The sequence below is a fragment of the Clupea harengus genome, chromosome 21 (genome assembly GCF_900700415.2).
Source record: "Clupea harengus chromosome 21, Ch_v2.0.2, whole genome shotgun sequence".
NCBI classification, from domain to species: domain Eukaryota; kingdom Metazoa; phylum Chordata; class Actinopteri; order Clupeiformes; family Clupeidae; genus Clupea; species Clupea harengus.
The window spans coordinates 17,603,929-17,630,994 of NC_045172.1; the positions used below are offsets into that span (position 1 = coordinate 17,603,929).

General features: G+C 45.0%; 2 protein-coding genes across 7 annotated transcripts in view; one reads left to right on the forward strand and one right to left on the reverse strand.

Annotated features, from left to right (window-relative positions):
- Positions 1 to 7,129, reverse strand: part of epb41l4a (erythrocyte membrane protein band 4.1 like 4A) — a 43,150-nt gene extending 36,021 nt beyond the window's left edge. For both annotated transcript variants that reach the window (XM_031558604.2, XM_031558603.2), the window contains exons 1-2: positions 6,516 to 7,129; positions 6,144 to 6,293 (exon numbers count right to left, since the gene is read on the reverse strand). In XM_031558604.2, coding sequence (XP_031414464.1) covers positions 6,144 to 6,242 — 99 coding nt within the window. In that variant the 5' untranslated portion in view covers positions 6,243 to 6,293; positions 6,516 to 7,129. The remainder of the gene's footprint in view (positions 1 to 6,143; positions 6,294 to 6,515) is intronic.
- A 1,218-nt stretch (positions 7,130 to 8,347) lies between these two features.
- apc (APC regulator of WNT signaling pathway) overlaps positions 8,348 to 27,066 on the forward strand; it is a 34,315-nt gene continuing 15,596 nt past the window's right edge. For 2 of the 5 annotated variants that reach the window (XM_031559031.2, XM_031559035.2), the window contains exons 1-2: positions 8,348 to 8,585; positions 17,090 to 17,242. In XM_031559031.2, coding sequence (XP_031414891.1) covers positions 17,108 to 17,242 — 135 coding nt within the window. In that variant the 5' untranslated portion in view covers positions 8,348 to 8,585; positions 17,090 to 17,107. Of the gene's footprint in view, positions 8,586 to 13,152; positions 13,475 to 14,199; positions 14,290 to 17,089; positions 17,243 to 25,792; positions 26,334 to 27,066 lie in introns of those variants that run through there. The other 3 variants (XM_031559032.2, XM_031559033.2, XM_031559036.2) reach the window with 3 other exon arrangements.

The window sequence follows — 27,066 nt, forward strand, 5'->3', positions numbered from 1 at the left end:
CAGAAATTAGAGTGGAATGTGGAGCGGGTAAGTCGCGCCATGCGTGTGCATTTAAAGAATGTGCCGCGTATCACAACAGTGTAATCAATGTTAATGCCAGCCTTTGAAAGGGAAGATTACATCCCTCCGCCCTCCGTGTGGCTAAAGACAGCCAGCCATGCAGAGATTATTGCAGTATTCTTTATCCCATCCCCCTATCGAGTCCCGACAAAGCTCCTCTCCATCCAGTTCAAGCTCCGGAGGGAGCGAGTAACGCTGTGCACACCTCCCCACAGCCCCCACATCAATAACCTTTTATGAACACATCCTGCACAGGGAAATTAATGATCGTTTCATGGTGATATGATTGTGTATGGCAGTAATTTGGAATCTGATTTTCATAAAGTTGCTGGTAATGCCAACAGACTGTTCATTAGGGAAGTGAGGGGACCTATAAATAACCTTGTTTTGGCAGATAAATAACACTCTGAATGGATTACATGAGAGGCCCGAAAGGCCACGGAATGGCTGTAATAAAAGTGGCATTTAAAACTAGCATTAGTGAATAATTCACATGTGAAGTAATTGCCTGATGTGTTTTGATCTTTGGTGCTGGTATAGGGGTGGTCTGACACCACAGGAGAGCTAATGGTTTCAGTCACATTCAATACAAATTATAATGTGTTAATATGTACATACTAGGTTAATTCAATAGCTCAAGTTTTACGAGTGGGAGGACAATTAAGACTCTTTCTCTCTACGGTCCACTGTCTGTTAACTCACCTCCAGTCTCTTTCTCTCAGAGTAAAGTGGTAAACAGAGTTAAGGCAGAGACAGCTCTGATGGAAGACAAGTGGTGTTTGTTTGCATGATGACAGGTAGTTGGTATTTCCAGGGGTATGAGAGCAGAGGTATTCTCAGGGAGTACACAAGTAATCCTCTGTGATCTGTTACAAAGGCAGGTCTGGGGAATGTAGTGCCTGTCTCCAACAGGTCCTTCAAACCTAACTCTTAAATCTCTCCCTCTCCCTCTCTCTCTCTCTCTCTCTCTCTCTCTCTCTCTCTCTCTCTCACACACACACACACACCCTCTCTCTCTCTCTCTCTCTCTCTCTCTCTCTCTTACACACACACACTCACACAAGGACACACACACACACAGACACACACAGACACAAACACACTCACACATGAATGGCCACCAGTATACACTGCAAGACAAAGTCCGGTGACCTTTTTTGCCCCTGGATTTATGACTGGGTCAAAACATGACATGACTCAGAGAAAAATAAGACTTGTGGTGCATGGTGACCAACACACACACACACACACACGCACTGTCAATAAAAACACATCAAAAATGTAACTGATGTAAAAGTCCATTTGAGTGGATGTGGTTAACTGAAGGCTGTTTAATAAATGATAAATGGGTGGATGGAGGAGGGGCCACAGCTGAGCGAGAGCTGATGACCGTGAAGCCTCTAACGTGCCGTCATGGGCGATCCTTTCCACCCCATCACACCCTCACTACAGCCAGATTCCTGGCCTTTGTGTGCGCGGCCAGCGCTTGCGGGCAGCCAGCCGTAGGCACACACCCAAACCCAACACTGCCCTCAGCCCCACTCAAGAAGAGAGGTGGGGTGGGGTGGGGAGAGAGAGAGTGCGAAAGAGAGAAAGAGAGGGGAGTGGGATCAGGGGAAGAGTGAGAGGAGAGAAAAGGTTTTGGATGAGCGTGGGAGGGAGATATAGACGGAGGAGCTGGAAAGAGAGTGAAGAGAGTGAGAAAGAAAGGAGGAGCTGGAATGAGAGGGGGAGCTGCGAAAAAGTTTTTAAGGACAGGATTCAGGAAAATGAGAGGGAGAAATGAGGGGTGGTGAGACCATGGGAGGAGCGAGGAGAGAAAGCGAGAGCAAAGAGCTTTGGGGCTGAACGGTAATCTGTAATCTTTAATCCCCTAATTTTCCTCTATGTTCACCTTCTCATTACACTCATCTTCACCACACCCTAATGACATCACAGCAAAGGCAGTGGCTACTTAACCAGATGCTTGAAAAATGACACTTGCCGTTTTTTCCAGATATTTCACCTTTTCTCAGATCAAATGAAACAGTGCTTATTCTCACAACTCCTGTTGAGACTACAAATTGAACTTTGTGTATTTTATCAGCAATATTTAATGGCAATATTTAGAAGCGTTGTCTTATATATATCAAGACTGAAACAGTTTGTACAACGACACATGCCCATGCAGATGGTCACCAGCTGACATAAAGAGTCTGTCTCGTTCCCTGACACCGTGGTTGACCCCACAAAAGCATACCTCACATACCTGCACACCTGCTAACTACCACATTATACCCTTTACAGACTGACTCATACTCTTTAGAAAAAAATGCTTGAACTTTGGCTAGCTTTGGGACTTGAAAACAAACCCACCAGTTGACCGTCTACTTATATTTCTTTGTTTCCTCGATAAAAATCTTGCTTTAACTGCTCGACAAAGAAGTGGACAAAAGGTTAATGGTTAAAACTGCTGTGGTTGTGTGTCCATGTTTATTGGAATACTGTACATAGAACCACTGTACACTGCAAAATAGCTGCCTTAAATAAAAAATAAACTGTCCCGAGGGTCTCCTCTGTAATACTAAATACAATGCATTTATTTTATAGCACAATTTGCGGCTTGGGGTCTCTAAAGATTGTTGTATTTGTGTTTGTTGTATTCAGCAGAGCTTCATAGGGGATTTCAGGCCCAGGTCTCTTGTTTTGGCGCTATATAAATACAATTGAATTTAACTGAATTGAATTGAATTTTGATGAAAGATGGGAAGACAAACTGAGAGGAAATCCATCTTATTTATTGATCTGAATCCAGGTGCCTGGAGTAAAGTAGAGGGTTAGAACTTCTTAACTGACTATTTTATGACTCTGACCCTGAACCAAGTTCTCTCTCTCTCTGCCACCTCTCCCTATCCCTTCCCCTCAGCTATGTGCTGAAGGCCTCAAGCAGGAAGATCTTAGCACTGGGATGAATTCCATACTCATTCTCTGTGCTTCGCCCCTCTCTCTGAAGACGACCAACCTGTGGTAAGGACTGAGTTATGGCAGTGGGAGAGACCTGAGAACTCACGAGGAAACAAATCATAGTGCTGGGGCACAGGCTGTCAAGTGTGCACACACGCGCACAGATACACACACACACACACACACACACACGCACAGATACACACACACACACACACAGAGATACACACACGCGCACAGATACGCACACACACAGAGATACACACACGCGCAACGGATACACACACGGCAAACAAATCCACTGACATTTTTTTGGTTAATTATTAGAGAGTCAAGAGGCCAGTCTCTGTAGACTTCACAAAAACACTGCCCCCCCCCCCCCCCCCCACCCACACACACACACTGACCCAAACACACACATATTCACACTCACACCAACACACTCACTGACCCCAACACACACATATTCACACTCACACCAACACACTCACTGACCCCAACACACACATATTCACACTCACACCAACACACACATACACTCCCAGTCAGAGCCAATATCTTTGGGTCGTCTTGTTGTGAACGTCCAAACACGTGAGCATTTCTGTTCAATCACCCAAAATCCCACACAGCCCTCTGGGCAAACTCAATGGAGCCTTTGTGTGTGTGTGTGTGTGTGTGTGTGTGTGTGTGTGTGTGTGTGTGTGTGTGTGTGTGTGTGTGTGTGTGTGTGTGTGTGTGTGTGTGTGTGTGTGTGTGTGTGTGTGTGTGTGTGTGTGTGTGTGTGTGTGTGTGTGTGTGTGTGTGTGTGTGCATGAGATTGTGTTTGTGTATTTGTGTGGGGGTGCATGTGTGTGTTAGATAGCCTCCTCCTCTTCTGTTACTTGTGCCCAGACTCTATGACCACATACTCCCAAATTCCCAATTTGCTCATCACTGTTGGTACAATGACAAACAGTGCTAATGTCCATGAGACGGAAGACACAAACAATAGGGATCCTGGAGGCCATTTTCTTTGACCCTCTATATCTGAACCTACTGATGAAAGACATGTTGGAGCTGGAATTAAACAGAACAAAAAGGATATGTGTGTGTGGGTGTGAGTGTATGTGTGTGTGGCTGTGTGGGTGTGTGGGTGTGTTTGGAGGGGGGCGGCTGTACTGCTCTGTCAGGAGTGAAAAAAATCACCAAGGTTACACTCTGAGGTATGCCTCTTTTCATGTCACTTCCTGTCTTAAAACAGAAACAAAGAAAAAGAGAGGAATTTAAAAAGTGTTTCCCTAGAGACATCTACACGCCCTATTCACATGTTTTTTAACCCCATGACCTCTGCTTCACCGCTGGACAAAGAAATACAATCCCAAGCACATTCAATGTCCTTTTCATCTGTTTATTTCCACCTTCTGATTGTCAGAGGTTCTGGCTGAGGTTGCAGCAGCTCTCAGCCAATGTCCACCAAAGACGTGCTGCGCCATTAAAGCACTAAATCTTATCTAATTGGCACTGAAGCAGGCAGTGCAAATAAGATCACAAAAGCGGGTTTAATTCTCACTTGTTTATTCAACTTCACCCAACCACTGTAAGAACTCCTGGGAAAATTCTGATGCCCTCTGAAATCCCTCCTGTACCAGCTGACGCTGCATTCCAATTGGCCATTCATTTCTCTGAATGACACATGGGGTTACACCTCTAAAATCTATGTGGTGGAACCCCCGGTTGTTGTTTTATACATTGATGCATTTTACTGATGTGTAAGTTCCACAGAACCTACCACAGTGATTGATTGATACAGATAAGAGAACACAACATCCATTAGACAATATTAACAGCAAGATTTGTGTCTGCTTGTCTGACCATCAGCTAGGCTCAGATTTTGAAACGTGTGTTCTTGTTAAGCAGATGGACGTTTGTTCTTAAACATGTTGTACTTGGGTCTTGTACTATATTCTAGTGGGAACATCTTTAAAGATGAAATCAGTAATGCTTACACGGTGTTTAGCTTGTCTTTTACTCTTCAAACAACCAAGTTGAGGCGAACACCCTAAAAAGAACGAGCGAAGAACACCTTGTAGTAGGTTGTCTCTCACAACCTCAGCCACACACACTCAATTGACATGGAGCTGCACTGAGCTCAGAAGTGGCCCAGTGGCCCACCTGCACTACCACAGTCTCCTCTGTAACCATTAAAAACAGATGAGCAACTTGATCTCTCCCGCCTCCAGTACTAAGGGCACAGTGCCTCACAACGAAGAATCTCAGAGGTTTTCCCCCTTTGTGTTGGTGTGTGTGTGTATTAACAAAGAGTGTGTTTATAAATATCTGTATGGTGCCCATCGGTGTGTGTGTGTGTGTCTTTGACTATGTATGCAAATGGATGTTGAAGATGCATAACACAAATCCCCAGAGGATTCAGGGAACACCACTCTCTTTCACAAGGTATTCCATCACCATCCATGGCACTCACTGTACTCTCACCACCACCACCTCTTTCACAATCATTCTATAATCGCGAGATTTACAAACTTTCGATTAATTCGAGAAAAACCAATTCAACGTCCAAGTAATGGAGCTTAAGTCAAATCAGTAGTCTATTGTACCCAGTATGCGTCACGCTGACAGGACTCCATGCGGCCCCGAGGAGGAGAAACGAGAGAGGAGACACTTCTGATATTGATACATTCAGTCTTTGTTCCACACACGAGGAAGAATTCTAAGCATGTATTCGGTGCCTCTGAGGTAAGGTCATGGTATCCACTTTGGAGAGTTACTGTATATGCCACTTTCTACTCAGAGGAATATTTGGGAGAAGTTAGAGTAAAGAGTAACGAAGTGTAGCCTGCAGTGGCTTTCGAGACTTACATAAATATTGTGTATTACTCAGTTATATGGCCACAAGGGCCAAATTCTTCCTGCTTGTATGTGAGAAAAAACAAAATATAATCTTCGTAATTTCATTAAATCGGATAATCGGATTGATAAAATTCCAGTTAGTTATTTGCAAAATCTCATCCAGTTTTCCCACAAACACTTCTCAGAACACAATCAATCGTACATCAACAGGGCATCACACACCAGAGTGGGTTTAATTAACAGAGTGGATTAAAACAAATAGACAAACAGAAAGGGGAAAACCAGTGTTTTACCTTGATTCCTTGTTGCTGAGTGGTCAGCGCAAGTTTAGTTTCGTCCAAGAGGAGCACTTCGCAATAAAACTCCTCTTGGACTGCACAGAAGCAACTCATCTCTCCGGGGTTGACAAGCGAGCCTCACACAACTTGCGGATGTCTCAACTCCTACAACACGGATTTTGCGGGTTAAAAGACTTTGCATACAGATTAAGATATACTAATTTATTTATTCTACGCGTGCATTACAGGAATCACTACATAACCACACACCCAGTAAGCAAGAGTAGGCAAATGTTTATCAATGCAATACGACCTGGATAGGTTATATTTCAGAAAGATAGTCAGTTATGCTACTCATAGGAAGCATTTTCAATGTCTATGCATCACCTTAGTTGTGGTCGAAATAAGAGCCGTCTTTGTCACCGTTCTTCACCCACGATGTCTTCATTTGGGATGGAAGTGTCTACTGAATATCGGAAACAAGTTTCGTCCACATTTCAAATTACGACTACTTTTGTGCTTGATATAGCCCTACGTCCAGGCACATAGATTGTGCGTTTTCATCCACTTCTCAAAGACAACTTGTATTCTTCACGCTTCCCGAACCCCAACAATCCTTAAGAGGCTATTTCCGAAATAATTCGTATCATCTGCATTTAAGATGTCCTCCGAAGAGAGAAAAAGTCACACATCTCTAGAGCCCTTTGGCCAGAGGAAAGCAGAGTTGGTGCTATCTATCCGGCAGTGCACTGTGCGTTGCTAGGGAGCTGGCTCGGTGTGACGGTGTCTCCACCACATTAGATCCTTCAGTCCAGTGACTCCGCCCTTACCATCTCCCCAAACCGGACCCGTAGCACCACGCGACGTTCCTGCCACCTGTCGGAAAAAACGATTAGGATGCGCGCTTCGTCCTCTTCTCAGTTTTAGGGTATCCGAACTTTCTCTCTCTCTGTTTCTCTCACGAAACTCGCATCTGTGGCGCATTTAATTGTAATCCTTGTTCAATGAATGACACACACCGGTAACGAGTAAAATTGCATCAATGCAGACTTCTGTCCGCGTTCCTTCAAACCTTGACATTTCCACTAAACTCACCCAAATTCAAATTCAATTCATGTTCTGGTTTTGTACTGACCTCTGGTGTTCAGACTCATATTGGTCACTCAGAAATGTCTACACGGAGGTAATTCATTCAGAACAGCAGAGGGGCTAAAGTGGCATCGACCTAATCCATGTGTTATCCGTAAAATAGCCTATTACTTCCGTAAGACGTCCTTTACTCGGATCAGTTTTGGATTCCCAAAACCCCTTGTGCAAGCCTCCGAACATTGTTCAAGCCTGAAATGGTCCTTAGAGCAGAGGCAGACTGTAACAAGCCTACAAAAAATAAAGCTGAAAATTGTCAACGATATGCAGTATCCTCACTATTGAAACAAGTGACTCTCCTTACCAGTTGCTGGTATGAATAATGGAACACATTGCCTATAGTCTGCAGGTTGTATGCAACAGGACCAAATATTAATAACAACAACAAACCACACCATTATTGTTATTATTGTCATTATTATTCTTGTTTTTATTTGTATGTTTTACTATGGATATGTAACACTGAGAATGTCTACAGGAAGGGACAGAGCAGACTCTACTTCTTGGGGAAGCTTAGATGTGCAGCAATATGTTGCATATTTTTGACCAGTCTGTTGTTGCAAGTGCAATTTTCTTTGCACCCATTTGTTAGGTCAGCAGCATCAGAGCCAGTAGAAACTGAACAAGCTGATAAAGAAGGCTGGCTCTGTGCTGGGGATTGCTCTGGAGAGGGATGTTGCACAAACTGTTCAACATAATGGACAACAACTTCAGAACCCCTGCATAACCTACTGGCTCCTAACAGGGACCGCTACAGGAAATCATTCATGCCCAAGAACAATATATAATGATTCCCCTCTATGCCAGGAGAGGAGACCTATCCTCTGAGTGGTAATGCACAATGCACATTCTACATTTAATTTGCACAGTTATAGCTATATCTATCTATGTATCCTATCTATCTATCTATCTATCTATCTATCTATCTATCTATCCTGATAATTTAGCCTTTTTGTGCGCTGGTAATGTGATGTGAGGTACAAGCGATGATATTGCAATGTGGTCACATTGCCTGTGATAGTGCGCGCGCGACCTGCGCTGTTGAACGCAGCTTCCGCATATGAGCATCAAGCATGCGCGCGAGCCTACGGAACACACAACATGGCGTAACGGGGAGGTAGACGCTGTCCGAGGGAGAAAAAAATCGGACACAAAAGAAAAAGTTTGTTCACATCTTCAAGAGCTGATTAAGTTTTTAGGGAGATATATGCCTTCTTAGTCCTTACGACCAGTGAAGTTTACCACTGGTCAGCGACCCCCCAAGAGCAATAGTCGGATCAACTTGGAGAGGAAGGCGAATGTTTTGTGCAGGTAAGAATTTACCTAATGTTACAGTGGTTAGCGATCGAGCAAGCTACTACTAGGATAGTCCGATAGCAAGCTAGCCCAGTTTTAGGCTACCCCCTTGTTTACAAGACAGTGGGTAAACATATTCGTCTCGCAAACCAAAAATGAGCACTTCTGGTATAATTACATGACCAGTTACACTATTTTAAGGACAGTGGTGTGGCACTGAGCTGGCGTTAAGTTATCTAGCAAGGCGGGTAAGTTAGCACATCCAGCAGCAGCTATATCTGGAACGCAGACAGTCCTAGGGACGCCACTTTGGCCAGCTTCCCATGTTTGTGGTTGGGGAAACTTGAACATTGACGTTAGCTAGCTGGCTAACTAGCAAGCAAGCCAGTGTTGTCACTGAACATAAGTGAACATAGTACCATGCTCCCTTTCTCACCCAAACAATAGGGTCGATGGTTGTGAGAATAATAGGCCTGTTATAAGTTCAGGACTCAGTTGATATTGTTCTCACCATCTTCTCATAGCATAGAACGTTGTCCGTGCAAAATGAGCAGAGGATTTTGGTAACAGTGTAACCATCTACAGTTACTGTTAGCTCGCTTAGCAAGGTATGTATCAATATTCTCAACTTTTGTATCAACGTGAATAAATGTATTATCGTGAACTGCTAACATCTTCCACAGTATCCATAGGGAAACAGTATCCTATTAAATAACCCTATCTTGAAACAGTGCTCATTTTTAGATTTGTAACGGATTGACATACTATTCCTGTGCAGTAATTAGACTAGATGAGACTATTTTGCTATCGATTTGGCTGTGCTTTGAATGCATATAGTATTAACAAGTTCTTAACAAGATTCTCAGATGCTGACTTGCGTTGTTGTTGAAACTACTTAAACCGCGTAGGTAAATCTGCCTTTTGGCCTTATTTGGGTTGAATTGTACTGTCTGTTTGTTTAAACTTTTATTGCGAGACGTTTGAATGGCAAGTACCATTTGGGTTTCACAAAAGGCTATAGCACCAGGATATATACCTACCTTTCCATGTGTAAGTGTTTTGACTTGAGCTGGTCTTCTTCTAAGGCACACAAAATTGACCTTTTATAGATATAGGCTAAACTCTCTGGATTTGGCAGAGAAGAGACTGTGATTCAGTGTTGGACAGCTGCTAAGGCACAGAAGGTGCTCACTTACTTAATCTCTTAGTATCTCGGTTAGTGAGGTTAAGACGACTTGTGCAGACACAATGATAAGTCCTTGGCAGCGGTCTTATTTTGGATAAGTTAACCTGCAGGTAGACAGTGTGTGTGATAGTTCTTATCTCTCCCCTTGTCCAGCTCTTGCACGGGGGATGAAGTCCTGTTAAGTAAGGAGAAAATGCCAGGACATTGTCTCCGCTTAAGTAGGTCGTGGAATAAGTGCTCTACTGGAGAGCAGACACACTCAAAGCTGTTTGTGGAATAAGCAGGATTGGATAAAGTTTTGTATGCTGAACTAACATTGTCGCTTTGGAGTTGAATATTTGGAATTGGGAGGAGGAAATTAACCTTTTTCGAGGAAAAATATCAGAACTGTGCTTTCCCAGTAGATGGAAATATGTCACTCGCAATCTTTTTTTTATTTATTTTTTTATTTATTTTTGCCTTTAATCGATAGTGCCGTGAAGAGTGGGACAGGAAATGAGAGGGAGAAGAGGTGGGGAGTGGACAGGAGAAATGACATCGGGCCGGATTCAAACCCTTGTCCTCCATGGGCGTCAAGCCCGAATGTGGTCAGGGCTACTGCTTGCGCCACAGTGCCCCCCGCAATCTTTGATAGATTTTGAATTTGTTTTGATTTTTTTGCTGTGATGGTTTAAGATATTGTACATTTAAAAATAAATAATTCAGCATTAGATGTGCTGTTATTGTTAGCTTCTGTGACTGACTGATTGTTTCAGCTTCTGTGACTTTAAATTCTCTGTTGCTTTGCTTGCCGAGTTAGTTTCAGGCCCAGCGGTTAAAATGCAGGCTGTCTGTGAATGCTTCTCAATAGATGACTGAGTCATCTTAACACTACAAGCTATTCCTATATTTTTTGAACATGTTACAACAAGAAAACCATGCGTCTCCGGGAAATACTGACAGACGCTTGTTGCTTGTTGATTTAGAGACCGTTCACTGTGAAAATGAAAATTCTTCCATTATCAAACATCCTGTCAGTAATCATCCATAGTTTGGCTTGTCAGTATAGTGCACAGGGATTTATATATATATAAAAAGCCCTTCCATAGAGAAAACAGACCCACACTGACTTAACCAGTATAAAAAGACAGATAGGCCTATGCAGTCATATAATGACCACTCTTGCTGTCTGGTTCCTTTTTTGTTCACAAAATTGAAAACCTAGCAGGTTCTCTATGTAGGATGAGTTGATAAAGGTAATGTTCTGAGTGAACTTTTCTTCTGTGTGATTCATGCCCCATGTTCCAAGGTAGCACTGGGCCTGTGTGTCACTGTTTGGTTGAAACAGACCATAATATTCTGTCTCCATTCAAAACCCCAAAACTTTCTGAGTACCCTGTCATTTTCAGGTATAACATGCTAGTATGGAACATTATATAGTGAATACAAACATTCAGACAGAAAGTTATCTTTTGTCTAAATCTGGTCTTTCTTGGTGGGGTATTTGAGACCACAGGGCATTCCCTTGTGATGTTTTAATTCTGCGGATGCATCTGTATCCTCAATAGCCTTATGTTCAGGGTATAAGATATGTCACACATCTTTGTCAGTGTACATCATCATACTGATAACCCATAGCAGTAGACTATAACTTGCTATTAATATAACATCTAACAATGTAGTATTCTCCAAAAGTGCTCCATCTACAGCAGTCCCTGGGTTTTTTATCTAAATTATATTTAATGGATCTTTGCCACCTATTTTGACCTCTTCCGCTGTTCCCTTTTCTTGAACCAAGCTTCAGTCCCCAGCTTTCCCACCAGTTAGGAGAATGTGTGAAAAGAGGCACAGGGAACGATGCTGAACTGGCCAACAAGAGTCCCTGCCAAAGGCTTTCAACCTGCCCCCCCCCCCCCAACTAATTTGCATTCAAAAACATCCAGAATCACTGTTTCGACATCCCGGATACAGGCCATCCTTTCAACCTCCCCCCATCTTTGGGAATCACACAGTCCTACTGCTGGTATGATCTAGGCCCAGGCTTAGCCTTAACAAGAGCTCTTTCACATAACCCTGTTTTATTCCTAACAGAGTTAGGAAAATTCTTTGGGCCTGTTTATGAGTCACTGGGAGAAGGAGCAAGTGGTGGGACTTCCTCAGTTCCCTTGTTGAAAGCTGAAGACTAATGAATTGTATAATATCTGATTTATTCATTGTGAATACCCCTGCCATATAGTTCTCACCTTGAATGGCATTGACCCACCCATGATGACAGAGCAGACTGTGGTCAAAGCAACATTTATTTTGTTTTACAGTTAGAGTTATTTTTTTTAGGCAAGTTGATTTTATAACTTCAGCAAATTCATTTTGATAGTGTATCGACATATGAGGGAGAGACAACACCAGGCATTCCCACGGGCCACCCAGACTATTTTCTGTGTAGGGGATATTGAAATGATGCAGGTCTTTACATTCATGTTAAGAGAATACTGCGTCATGTCAAAAGGAGACGGAACAATGTCAGAGTGCTGAAATATTGCTTTAGGTTTAAAAGCTTGACTGTGCTTTTCTGCATTTCTGTCGAATCATTTGGGCTAGTTGCCATGGGCTGGTGTTTTCATCTGCGTCACCATTGTTCCTCTACCTTGTGATGGATGAAGGTGCAGCAGGCTTATGCATTTCTTCATGACCTTACTGCAGTAAGCAAATAACGTTGGCAGTAACCACAAGGAAGTATTGAAGCAAGCATTACGCATTGAGGCAGACCATTTCAATGGTAAACATAACGGACTAGAAAATGATGATCGTGTACAGCCACTGTGAAAGCATTTTACAGTATCAAAGACTTTTTTTTTAGATGATTTATTGAGGCATTGATAGCACTTCTTGGGTTTACATATCTGTCCATTTATGTTGAGAGCACAAGTCTAGATGGTGATGTCTGATAAATGGGATAAAAGAACAACGTGAGGCATTCATGGAAGATTTAAGGCATGTGTACTTGTGTTTTGCCTAGCTTGTGTTTGTGAATCAGCTGATTATCACACCCATATACTCCTGACTGTCAGGGTTGTGCTGAGCACCGCATTGTTTGAAAGCCTAACTTCCTGCTTCTGTCACAAGGTTATGTGACTGTGTCTTATCAAGTTGGAAAAGATCTTGCAGGAAAAATCATGTTCTTCTTTGTTTCGCCTTTGGTATTGTGGGTCATGTGAAGATTAACAGGGTCGGCGTCTGTAAAGAGGGTGGGGCGGTCTTCCCCAGCCTTTTTATACTTTATGGGTGAGGCCATTTTTTGCCCCTTTGGGCATGTGTATTGAGGGTTCTCGTTAAGTTTGAATATGAAATTCTGGCGTTGTCTTGATTTCTGAGCTCTCTCGGTTGGTGGTCTGACCTTCCGGCATTCTGACCTGCTGCCTCCACCCAACCACTACCTCCCTCCCCTCATCTATATGCTGTCTGAGAGTAAGGGGAGTAGGGGGGCTTCTACCCTAGTCCTCTGTGTCCCATCTCCCACCTCCCCCGGCTCCCCTAGAGCAGTAATGAGCCGGGGGAAGCAGCTGGGTACCGGTTTGGAAGCAGGCCAGCCAGCGTCAGCCACTGCACCACCGGCCCGACTTCCTTATCCTCTGATTGGCTGCTGGCTTGGTCATGTGACCAGGCAGGCAGGGATGTGCTGTTGCGACTGACACGGTTGAGGGGGAGATGGGATGGAGGCTGTCACTGGTACCGTCATGGGGTAGGCTGTGCGATTTCTCTCTCTTCTATTTTGTCATTGCGTGTAAAAAAAAAAAATGCTTAAAAACCAAGGCGAGAGGTTTTTTGTGCTTTGTCTCTGGGTGTGGATTAGGGTGCCGGTCTGGGGAAAGGGAAGAATAATGGTGTGTTTGTGTGAAAGGAGAGGCGCTGCGGATAAGCCTTTTGTTTTGATGGTTGGCTGGTGAGAGGAGAGTAGAGAGGGAGAGAGATGGGGAGGGTGTGTGTGTGTGTAGAGGAGGGGGATGTGCATGGATCCGCTGGCTTCTCTTTCTTTTGCTTCATCATTCGTGAGACTTGTCAAGGTTGCACAAAAAAGAGGGCGGCATTGTTGCTGCAAAGGAGCAGTGCAAAGGCTAGAAGAAGAAGAAGAAAAGCTGTTGTGGAAGGCTGTTGGGTTAAAGCAAGCGTTAGGCAGGCAGGGGAGGACGAAATGTGAGTGCTGATGTCCTCGTTAAAGATGGAGGGAGGAGAGGGGCTGGTCTTCGGGTTGACGGTTGTCTGGTTGTTAGCCGGTGATGCTCAGACAAAAGCAGATGTGTCATGGTGGCCACGGTGACCGAGTGAGCGTCTCCGAGGGTTACGGGTGGGGGGGTGAGAGAGAGGCGGTGCTTTTGTGTCGGCTGGTGGACGAGATCGTTAGTGCCTGCGTGAGTTGTCGAGTGGAAGGGGCTCTGGGAGAGGGGGGTAAATGGAGGGGGGAAAAGCTGCCCACTGTGCCATTGTGGAGTTGGGAAGGTCAGCGGTGGACCTGGGAGCAGCTGACTGCAGGGCTTTTCAGGCTTTGGGCAGAACTGGGTGAGGTAGAAAAGCACCCACTCCCACACACATAGACTGCCGCACTGGCAAAGTCATGACCACACCAAAAGCTCACCCTTTTTCTTGTGCAGCATGGGAGATGATGGTGATTTTTGGTGCTGGAAGGTGGGGGAGAAGCAGTCGACAGCATTTAGAGCAAGTAGAGAAATCTCTCGCAGTCGTTGTGTTGTGATGGCGATGTGATGCCAGGTTTCGGAAGAAAGAAAGAAAGGGTTTTTGGTGTTTCCATTTCTGAGAACCTTAATGCAATATTCATAAGGCAGGCAGCCCTGCACCCCTCCTCTCTGTCTGTCTGTCAGTCCCTTCCTTCTTATCTTCGCCCTACACCTCCCAATCCTTTTCTTTGGCCAGAGGCTAAATGTAGAGCATTTTAATTGATGACAGTAGGCAATGGCATTGCTCAAGCTGCTTCATCTAGGAGTGGTTCACATTTTCTGCGCTGGTCGTGTTAACAGTTCACAAGCATCTAGGCTGCGATTGTATTTTATATTCAGCTCTTTCAACAACCAGAGATCAAAGCTGATGAATACAGGGTGGCGTGTGTGTGTGTGTGTGTGTGTGTGTGTGTGTGTGTGTTTGTGTGTGAGAGTGTGGTCGTTAAAAAGGCATTGATTTGCCAGGATGGAATTGGCTGCTGTATCCATCGTGATTTTGAACCTAGCTGTGATGAAATTATATGCACACTAGCGTAATTGATAATGTGATTGGGAGAATATGCGTGGATTGATGTTATTGTTAATATAATTATGTGGAACCTGGCATATCTGTTCACTGGATGAAGCTGGAATGATATTACAGATGACTAAATTTAGCACATGCTCACAAACATGCTTGCCATTGCTGTAGCTTCTGTGCTGTGGCACAGTTCCTGTAACATTACCCTACATTTTATGCGCACAGTACCCCTAGACTTCCACTGAAAACGCCGGCTGAAGAATTTGCTTAGAGCCCAAATGTGAGATGACCATGAAAATGGCGGGCCATATTGAGCATAGGTGCATAATGGTGGACATTAGCAGCAGCCTCCATCTGTGTGTGTGTGTGTGTGTGTGTGGGGGGGGGGAGAGGAAGAGGAAGGCACTCCAGAGGAAGGCACTCCAGGGCAGTTTAATCAGATTTCCGCAATTCCTTTCCAAATCTTTCCAGCACTCTTCCTTCCCCTCTCTCCACAGCCTGTATCCGTGTGAGTCCCAGTGTCCCTCATGGCGTCGTTTTTTACAGTCGTGTACAATAGCCATGGTATGCCTGTTTTGGATCCGAAGCCCTTAACCATAACCCAGATGAGGGGTGGGGATTATTGATTGTGGCCATGCTGTCAAATTAGCTGTGCCAGATTGAGCTTTTTTTTTTTTAACCAAGTCCAGGTCAATCATTCTTTTGTTAGCCTGGTCTTAGACTTCCTGATAAATGATACCAAAGCTCACAAACTAATAGGCTAATTCAGGCCTCCCACCCATCCTCCGACCCTCCCTTCAAACCAGTTTCTACGCAAGGTTTTTTTCTGGCCATTGATTTCAAAGCCTCTTGGATAATTTAGGCCTTCGTACTGTTAAACCACTTTCAGCCAACGTCTATGGCGAATAATGAGTTGAATTCAGAGCTCCAAAAGGATGTCACAGGCGAGAGCGCAGCGTCAAGTAGCCTCTGGTCTCATGTCACTGGTGATTTCTTGACGGCAGGGTGAGCGAGTTTTTCTGTCCACGCGACCGGGCTGGCTTTAATGAATCTAAAAATAAATGCTCTTCTTTTCTCGAGCGGATTCACGTCCCGTGCTCCTCTGTCACTCTGAGTTTTCCTCATGTGGTCCCTGGCATCTCCTGGCTCCACTTGGATCCGTTTGGGTCCTTGAAGGGGAGAGAGGGGGGAAAAAAAAAGAAAGAAGAGGCGGCGACTTGTCGTCTCTGTGTTCGGAGACACGTGAGTCACAGAGGCCCTGCAATGGCACGGTCTATCCTGGGTTTGAGCGGCCTGCCGTCTAATGAAATATGAGTCCCACACACTCCTCGAGGACTCCGAGCGACAGAAAGTAGCAGAGAGGGAAAAACCACTTTCACTGTCGGAACAGGGAGCAGGGTAGCTGCTGGCGGTGTGGAGGGAAAGAGCCATTAGAGAACATCTTCAGTGCTCTTGGTTAGACGTTCTTTTCATGTTCTGTCAAATTTCTGCTTCAGGCGTGGTTACATTTAGGTTGGGGGAGAAAAAAATAACAGATTCACTTAACCAACACAAACTAAGGTTGTCTGTGAATCTGCTTTGACATTTATTATTTAGGGGGCCTGGCAATTTGAAATTCTGTGTTGACTTGAATGGGCCAGAGTGTGTGCTGAAGCAAAACACTCACGCTGATTCCAGAGACGTGAAAGATTTAAGTGTTTGTCCATCCTGTTGGTGCCCTACTTCGTGTGACAAGTCATTTGACTCCTTAAGTTTCTGTTCTCATGAAGCCTTCCGGCTGTCAGCAGACCTATGAGAAGACATGATCAGTTGGCTTCGTGAGGTCTAAATCTGTTGGCTCTAAATTTGGTGGCTGTAATGTGGAATGTTCATCGATCTGCTCTTTGGCCCTCTGTGACTTCACATCCTATGAAACTAGTACTCTTGAATTAGAATCATTTTATTTACATATGTTCACGAAGTCTAAATGGACTCAAATTGTTGTTGTGATCTTCTCATCATTAGGCTGTAGAGCTGCATTGGTATAGGCAAAGCCTGTGTGCGCTAAATTTGGTAACCATAGCATTATTTATATTGAGGTTCCTTCAATGTTTTTTCCCCCCAGGTCAGGAGGTAGTGCAAGATGGCTGCTGCGTCTTACGATCAGCTGCTAATGCAAGTGGAGGCCTTGAAGATGGAGAACTCCAACCTGCGACAGGAACTAGAGGACAACTCCAACCACCTAACCAAACTGGAGTCGGAGGCATCTAATATGAAAGTGAGTTGGAGAGAAATGGACGCTGTGGATAGTGTGGCTAAAACGAAGACTGCAAAAATGGTGCTACACACACTTTTGGATGAAATGCTAGCCTAATTAAAGTGTGTTGCTTCCATGTCGGCTGTTCGTGGTGTGCCGTTAACGTCTCGTGCCAGGATATCGTGGAATGTCACTTACTTAAAGTAATTTTTTTTGGTCATGAATCACCAACAATTCAAACTATAATGCCTTACAGTCATCATAGACTATCCCACCATAGGCCTTTCTAGATGATATTTTGTAAATGTCATGTCTATGCACAGGCAGTGCTGGCAGCTGTGGCCTCTCTAGATTGTCACTTGTGTTTGTTGCTGGTGTTGGGCTATAGTAACACATGTTTAATTAGGACTTGGCATGGTGTGCATGTTTGTAGTTTGCTATGCTATGTTATGCTATGCTATGTTGCGAGTGGCCCTCACCTAAATGAGAAGGGGGAGCTGTGATGTAAGGTGGATTAGTGGAGAGGGGAGCCATTAGCGTCTGCCTGGGACGGAAATTCTCTCTCCTCTGTGATGTTTAAATAACCGCCGGCTGGCTTCACCAGATACCCACCGCCTCCACCCTCTCCTGTCACAAAACCACACACACACACACACACACACACACACACACACACACACACTATGGCTCCAGGCATCCTCTTGCTCGCACCAGCCGCTCTCATTCAGATATGATCCCCCCCACCACCACCACAACCCCCCGTCTTCATTTCTACCCATACCCATCCTCCACCACCATTTCCTCTGCCCCTCTGAATCACTCTGTCCTTTTATTTGTTTTCTCCTCTTGTCTGTCTGCATTTTTTTTGGCATAGTCCTTACTTTTAATCTGTTCATTTCTGTCTCTGCTTGCTGTCTTGAATACGCACACGCACGCACGCGCACACACACACACATACACACACACACACACCTTTCATCTTTATTCTGTCTGCACTCCTGCTCTCTTTCATCTCTCAGAGCCGTGTGTGTGTGTGTGTGTGTGTGTGTGTGTGTGTGTGTGTGTGTGTGTGTGTGTGTGTGTGTGTGTGTGTGTGTGTGTGTGTGTGTGTTTGGGGTTCAGTGTGTGTGTGTGTGTCTGGGGTTCAGGCGGCTGTGCTGCATGCTTAGCAATGTGACACTGGATTTAGCTGGCTTGGCTTGGCTGAACGCATAAAGGTGTGTGTGTGTGTGTGTGTGCCTGTGTGCGTGCGTGTGTGTGTGTGTGTGTGTGTGTGTACATGTGCAGCTTTCGGGATGTTGTCTAAGGCAGAGTGAGGCACAGGGGCATGGTGGGTTCAGCTTAGGGTTTTTTGTTAGCAACCCTATGGTGCTCTGTTGTAGACAGCACTGCCACCTTAGATGAAGGGAGGGATGTCAGCCCATCCCTTAGAGCAGACCTGGGCAAAGTGCGGCCCAAGGGCAATTTGCGGCCCTTTGGCTGTCCCTGTGCGGCCCGCGGAGGTCAATTGTAAATTAGGAATCAAACGTAAAACCTGTACTTATTATACGGCTCTTCAGAATGTTCCAAAAAGTTCCTTTGATTTGAATGGGCCATCCCAACGTTCGCAGGTCTGTCATTTCTTTATATTCACTGCTGCGAAAAATGTATGACTGCTGTCATTGGCAACGGGTTTTGTGCTTATAATTCACATCTTTCATATCATTCCGCAACGCAAGTAGTCCGGTCATTTAACGTAACTGAAAGTCATTGAAACTTGAAGTCAGAAGGTGGGTTGCTTTGCATTTGCGTGAAGAACTAAACGGCAACAAAATCATTAAAAAGAGGTATTTTGGAGAAATGTCTTCTATTGTTTTGGCAAGTAACCGTATAATAAGCGGGATGTTTTTTTATTTCCGTAGGCCTACATTCGTGCGTGTGCGTCACTGCGACCATTTGCGCTGATAAAAATTGATATTACTATTAATTTGTATACTATTGCATCGCAAGAGCTTGCTCTCGTGTGTGTGTGTGTGTGTGTGTGTGTGTGTGTGTGTGTGTGTGTGTGTGTGTGTGTGTGTGTGTGTGTGTGTGTGTGTGTGTGTGTGTGCCATGTGTATTGTTTGTCTGGGAACACCTTTAATACTGCAAAAACATGCTCATTTTCAAAATCGTTTTGGTGAATGTTGATTAAATGTTGATTAAATAATGTTGGCGTTTTTACTATGCCTGCACCAATTTTTTTTGATAGCCTAAATGTAACATATACTCTTACCAGTAGCAGTTAATCAAAACCATACAATGTAATGTTTTTTTTTATAAAGAGATACAACTTATATTGAGTAGAATTGAGTTCAGCCTATTGGTCCGGCCCTCCACAACAGTCCCACTATCTCATGTGGCCCCTTGGGGAAATGAATTGCCCACCCCTGCCTTAGAGAGATGCTGAGCACCCTCAGAGGTGGAGGAGGAACCTTCAGAGGGAGAGAGAAGGGATTTGGGGGGGGAGGGGGGGGCTGCAGCTGCAGTGGTGGCCTGGCACAACCCCTTGTTCTCGCTGGCGGGATCAGAATGACATTTTTTCCAGCCCCTTCCGTGAAGTTAAGAGGTTTTTTTTCCCCTCCTCTGTCTCTTTTCGTGAGGTTGAGATTTGTTCGATTCGCTCTGTTGTCGAGATGTGGGATTGGTGTTGCTAGGGGCAAGGCTTTGAAGCGGAAGCGCATGCATGCGATGTCTGTTCACACGGCAACCAATCACGGCACAGAGACGGCAGTCAGGATGCAGAGGAGAGATCTTTTACCTAAAATGGCATCAGAATGATCTTTAAGCAAAATGGCAAATTTTGTATCTATTGTCAAATATGGACGACTGATTTTAGTGGTTGAGACTGCAGTCTTGTGTGATGAATAGACCATCTTACTAATGATGACTGCAAAATGATCAGCACATCTAAGAGCAGAAAAGGGGGTTTCAGGGGTAATATCAGAATTATCACTTCAAATTGTTTACCTTAACAGAAAATATTGTGTACAAAAACAGCTAGTCAAAATGATCTTAGATGATCAGTGAGTCTTTTTGTCTCTCTGCTTAAACAGGCAGCATTGGCTTCCCTCTCACTTTAAGATCCTCAGATGGCATAGTATGCTGCTTGGGGCTTGCTTTGGCGCCTGATGCCTTGCTTGTCTGCTGCAGAAACCTAAAATGACCGCGTCTGCACCACGCAGAAGGACCGCCCGCAGTGTCTTCATGCATTATTAAGGGCAGATTTTACGCTCCTGCGTCGTGTGATTCACCGCGGAGCAGCTCCGTAGAGGATACCATTCACCAGCGGGGCTGCTCCCTTACCCACTAATATATGGAGGAAGAGGGAGACGCACACAAACCCAGAGCATGGGGAGAATTAGGTAATGATGAGGGTGGAGGAGTGGATCTGAAGGGGTGGGGCAGACCGAGAGCGTGTGATTGCACCAGAAGGATAGGAATCGGTGAGTGAGCTGGAGAGTGAGAGAGACCGAAACATTATTAGTGGGAGATGGAGATTATTTTGAGAGTGACGTGGAGGTAGGCCAAGGGAGCATGAATTGCGGACAGAAAAAAGAAATAGGAAGAGATTTGTAACCGATGGAACAGATGCAATATGGAGGGGCGCTGGTTGTAAAGGTGTGAGAGGGAGTATTCACAACAATTAGTGTGAGGTGGCAGTTGTAAATGAGTGTGTGAAACAAGAGTGTGTGAGAAAAGCGTGACGCAGAGTTGGAGTGAGTGCGAGGGGGCCCTGGAACAGTGTCTCTGGTCTCTAGGGGCTCCGTGGGCTGGCCAGACCCTGGCTGCTTGCTGCGTTGACTCTGGCTGCGGCCTCATCTCCTGGGAGCCGCAGCACTCGTCCTGCCTGCTAATGTGCTGAGGGGCCTAGCAGGGGGACCAAGGGCCTGGCAGTGAGCACAGAAATCAGCACTAGGCATTTGTGTATTGTGTGTTCCATGTATGTGTGGGCATGTGTGTGCACTGCAGAAATTCAACTTTCAAAAACAAGAAAAAAAAGTAATAAAATGGGGGATGTATTACTTAAAATAAGCAAAGTTATCTGCCAACAGAACAGGAAAAGTTGAGATATATCTTAAAACTAGTGTGGCCAGACTTAAAACAAGTACATTTGTCTTGATTCTGCAGTTTTGTATTTGTCAGTGGTGATCAAACTAGTTTCAAGCATTAAGCAATTTGTGTGTGTGTCTGCATTTTTTTTGCTTGATTTTATTGGACACGCGCACACACACACACACACACACACACACACACACACACACACTGAAAATCAGACATACATTTCTGTGCATTTTCCGTGCAAGATCTTATCTTAAAAAAACAACCAAAGTGTGACTTGGCGTGTATGTAAGCATTTGCATTCTGTTGATACGTCTAGTTTGAGGCTCACTCCAGTGTGTGGACACTAGCTGGAGGCCTCCTCCATATGTGGGCCAACCCTAAATGACCCAGATGATGCTAACACTAGCGGTCAGCTCCCCATCACTCTCAGAGCAGCGGTCATGAGACAGGAGAGTGATGCAGCTGAAGGCCACCTTCAATCTTGATGTGGAATCTCCGTGACGATGACCTATAAACAAGCACAAACGCTTTAGCATTTGATTGCTTTTTCCACCCATTATTTATTATGTTTTTTATCGCCTCATAACGCATTACCTTTTTGGCAGGTAATGTTTTGAAGTAGTGGTAGTGCGATATTTATCTGATGGATTGCGGTTTTAGTTTGATGGTTGGTGTACCTGGCACGACAGCAACCATTTTGTAGAACACTTTTTTCTTTTTTTTTCTTTTTTCTCCCTTCCCCTCCCCTCCTCTCCTCCTCTCCTCTCCATCACTGGGCAGATATGGGGGTCGTGTTACTGGGGAGCTCTGCTGCCCTCTGCTGGTAGCAAATCCCATGTGCTGATTGGTGGAGGTGGCAGCAGTGACATCAGTGAAGCCATTTAAAAAGGCCAGATCTGTGTCGGCTCGCTGAATTCAATCGTTTTTTTGTCCCCAGAGTTTTGACTGGACACTATGAGCTCTTCATTTGGCAAGATGACTCTATTGCTTGTAGTGGATAAAGCCTGATTGAAATGATCTGCCTTATGTTGTGTTTGAGTGGTTGTTTTGTTTGAGGTTGAAGGAGTGTTGGGACGCCTCCTGTCTGATTGTCTTCCCCCTGGGAATGGCGGCGCTCATTTTTGAGAAGCTTCCTTCCTCCCTTTGTGCCTGATGAATGTGGCTGACTTCCATCCTACTGCCATTTCCGGAACCCACCCACTTCTCCCTAACACACACACACACACTCTCACTCACTCTCTCTCTCTCTCTCCCCCCCCCCCATCTCGCTCACAAACAGCTGCAGGCAGGATGTCAACAACACAAACACGTCCCTCTGTGGGCATCCCCCTTCCCACTTAATTGCTGGGTTTCACTTCAGATGAGGTCAAAGCTGAAAAGTCCTCTTGCCTGTGATGGATAGCAGGCTATAGATATAGATATAAGCACCATTTTCCTTACGGATCTACAGTCTAGTGATTTATAATAGCTGGTTGGAACAGCATGCAAGACACCATAGCAATAATATAGAGTAGGCCCAGAGGTCACAGCTCGCTGACCTTGCTTGTCCGAATGTATCAAATTTGTATTATATAGAAGTGACTGAAGATCACAGTGCTGTATGTTGTAAGCTCTCCTACATAGCAGCCCAACCTTGTTGATGGTTTGTGTGATGCTGGGGGAGGGGCAGGTGATGAAGGCCTGACTAATTGACTGATTTAGTGAGCGCATTGGCTAACTCACAAGGCTCCTGTGCGTCTGAGATGCGGGGCTGTGTGTGTGTGTGACACATGCGGCCTCCACGTCCAGCCCATGAGGCCTGGGAGAGGGCCCCATTGTGTGTTTCCGTGCTGTTTTCCACTGGGAAAACAAGCGCAGCCATTGATGCCCGATGTTCCACAAGCAATCGGTTCGATAACCGTAACACGTTCCCTCTGACGCACACATGTCAGGAAATTTGGCGCTCTGAAAACATCTGACCTGGTCGCCTAAGCTGTTTTGAACCTCCATGGTGATCATTCTCAGTAGTGCACTGTAACTGCACTGTAAGGGTGACCTTCAAACCTGTTTGGGTCACAACTTAACCAAACACCTGAAGAGGGTTTGACTACGAGGAAACTCACTGATCTCTTAAATTGGGTATTATGGGTTTGGGCCACTGTTGTGTTGTGTAAAATAGGTTGGCTCCTTCCGCTGTTTGAGAGTGGACTGGAGGGCTTTAAATTTGCTTGTTTTTCTCCTTGGTGTGTTCCACATGTGTGTCATGTGATGTTTTTTTTTTTTCACCACACTGCAAGGACATTCTAAGAACCTTTAAATAGCAGGATAGCACAAAAGCAGGACATGGCCCCTTAGTCTGTCACACACACACGCGCACACACACCCACGCACACACCCAGAGGCCAAGCCCTGGGGGTCTGGTATAGCGAGGGGTCAGATGAAACACGCGCTGGATGAGAATGAGATCCCCTGGAGAGGACTTTTAAAGCATTGATTTCCACCATGGGCTGAATTGTATGACATTTTAAGAGATGTGTGTGTGTGTGTGTTTGTAAGTTTGAGTGCTTTTTCTGACTTGAGTGAGGGTGTGTATGCATGTTGTCAGGTTGGCAGGTTGGCAGAGTCAGATCAAAGCCATTGTGTCTGTATTAATTGTTTGTTGCGTGTGTGCGTGCGTGCGAGGCAAAGTGATAGTGTGTGTGTGTGTGTGGGTTAGTGACACAGAATGAGAGAAAGTGATGGCGTGTGTTGTTGTGTAGTTGTAGAGGTCGGTGTGTGTGTAAGTGAGAGAGAGAGAGAGAGGGGGAAGTTGGAGCTCTGCTGCAGTCCCCTGAGAGCTTGCTGTAACTGGACACTCGTGTAGCGCTGCGGAAGGGCTGTGGACTGAGCAGAACTGCCCCCCCACCCCACCCCACCCCACCCGGCTGCAACCCGAACCGATAAAAGCCTTTCATCGATCCACTCAAACAAAGACTGAAGCACCATGAGGGCCAACCGAGTTGCTACAGTATTTATTCATATCATATCTGAAGAAGAACTCGGAGTCGCTCATAAACTACTTTTCTTTTCCAATCTACAAAAAGATATTTTAGTTACGATTCCATTTCTTGTATACCATATGATGACTGCCATTTCATCCTCATTTGGCCATTTAGGTAATATAGTTTACCCAGTAACATTTGTAGCTGATTGTGCTAGGATTTTGTATCTCCTTTTTTTTCTTTCTTCAGTGTCTGTAGAGATGGTTGTGGTTTCATGACCAGAATTGTATCATTGTGATAATTGGAGATGATGAATATGATGATGTAGTCTACGTTATTCAGTTGTGACTCAGGAGGCTTGAGGGATGGGTAGTCACATGCCTACCCCCCCCCCCCCCCCCCCCCCCCCCCCCTTACATTAATGGGGCTGTTGTTCAGGTTTTGGGAGTAGGCGGGCCACAGATGGAAGCATGAGTGTGGAGAGGTCCACGCTTAGGCCTATATTAAGACTGATGTCCTGTCATATGCCCCGTCTGACCTCTGCATGTTCAGACAGAAGGTCAAAGGCCGTGTGAGGAGGAGAGATCTGCAAGGATGTGTCTGTGTTTACATCTGTGTGAATGAGAGCGGTGAGCTGGAGTGTGTGAGTGTGTGTGTGTGTGTAGATGATGCAGAGGGGTAAGCAGACGATGCTTATGTATGTGTGTGTGCTTGTAGGGGTGTGTGTTAGGAGGCGAGAGAGACAGATTGGTTTTTGTGTATGCGGATGACCAGTGGAACAGGACAATATGCCTGCTCATGAATCATGCAGCTGTGTTGACAGGAAGTTGATGTTTCCTCTCCGCAGAAGAGAGTGATCCATGTTGATCCTGTCTCCAACACCGAGATCACTGTGTGTGTTCATGTGTTTGCAGCAAGTTTACATGTTGGGCTTGAATGGTGGATTTGATTAAGTATCTTCGTATGCGATTACGTAAAATGGATTCCTAGTCGTCAGCACATACTCTCTGGCTCCTCGGAAATCATCCAGGTGAGATCTCCTTCTCTGATCGCCTGTGAGAGGTAGCTCTAACATGAACAAATAGACAGATACATGTTACCAGTGTTTACCAAGTTTTTACCAGGTCTGCAGGTTTTTCACTGTAAAAAAGCAGGATATTTTGTGTTGCTTTTGTGTTGAAGTGATCCTTGTTATGGCAGTCACTCAAATCAAATTAAATAGAATCTCTCACATATCTCTCCTCTTGGTTTTTCTCAGCTCACTAATACACATTCTCTCTGTCACACACACACACACACACACACACACACACACACACACACACACACACAGATACAATTTCCAGCTGCTGTTGAGGAAACTGTGTCTCTTCCCCATTGTGTTATTGTGCGTTTTCAGCTAACACTCCCCATAATGTATCCCTAAGAGCCCACTTACAAATATTGCTCATTACTGACCGTAACACGGAGCTGTGCTGGGTAAAATAACGGGAACCACCCGGCCTCAGGGGTGATGTCATGGTCCCCTGTAGGCTTACCTTGGTGACTATTTCTCTCTGGGTGATTTGATTGGTCGTAGGCCAACATTGGCTTCTCTTGATTTCCTATAGGATTTGTTTTGCCCCTGGCTTCCATTGAAAGGCATAGTTCGATGTGGTACTGAAATGTGGCTAGTTTATCGTCACAGCAGATTGCCCAGTATATTAGCATCTCACAAAATGCTTTCACCATCACTCGGTGCTCCTAAAACGGTTGTAATTCAACATACTGGAGCTAGACCTAGGCTATGTGATCAATCTGAAGGAAAATAGATTGAGATAAAAATGTAAGCACGATGAGCACGCCTGTATTAGTGAGGCTAGGCTTTGCGTGAAGTAATGCTGTGAATAATCAGACTGCGTTTCTATTTTTAACTCATCTCCTCTTTAGCGGTCTTTGCCTCTCATCCTCAGGTGAAGGCTGAGGGATAGGTGAATGGTGTGAGCATGGTGTGTAGCAGGGACATATCTCGTTACTACGGAACTGAGGAATGCTGGGATTTGATGCAGTTATAAGTCAAAGATGAGCTTGTGAGTTGATTTATAAGCCATGCTTGAGTGTTTTTGAGGCTGTATTTTTTTTCATTGTTATCAGTTATTCTCGGCTGCTCAATGACACGTTGATTATTGTCAAATGACAAGAAGACAGAAAACCCAACAGCCACAGAAACATTTGAGGCATGTGGGTACTTACAGTGGTTGTGTAAGCAAACTTGCATGCTTAGGAGTACGCGTAGGTAGGTGGGGGCTATATTAAGAATGGATGGGCGTCGTTCTGCACTGCACTACACCCTGACAACATGTTTGGGGACACAAAAGAGAACTGGAGGAGGAGGAGGAGAGACGAGGGAGATTGGGTCTGCGTCCCGAGTAGGATCAAAAGCATGCTCTGGAGATTAAAGGGGCACAGGAAGCCGTCTATCTCGGCTTCAGAGGCGCTTTTGCCTTTGTCAGCGAGGCTGTTTTTGATGGGACTTCAAAGGCCCCGATGCTCCTCGTTGCTCTCCAGATCAGCCCTTATCCGCCACATGCAAACCAGCGGCTCGCCGGGGAACTGGAACCAAAAATATCATTCTCTCCTGACTTCTGTTGAAACGTTTTAAAAGTGTTTGGTTACAAAGGCTGGCTGAAAATGTCTTATCTGAGACGGCAGCCTATATTCCTCAATGTATGTGAGTGCGTCTGATGTTTTATTTTTTTCATTACTTCCGTTGTTACCTTTCCATATGTTATCATCTTTTATTTGTGTGGTTAGGGACCTATG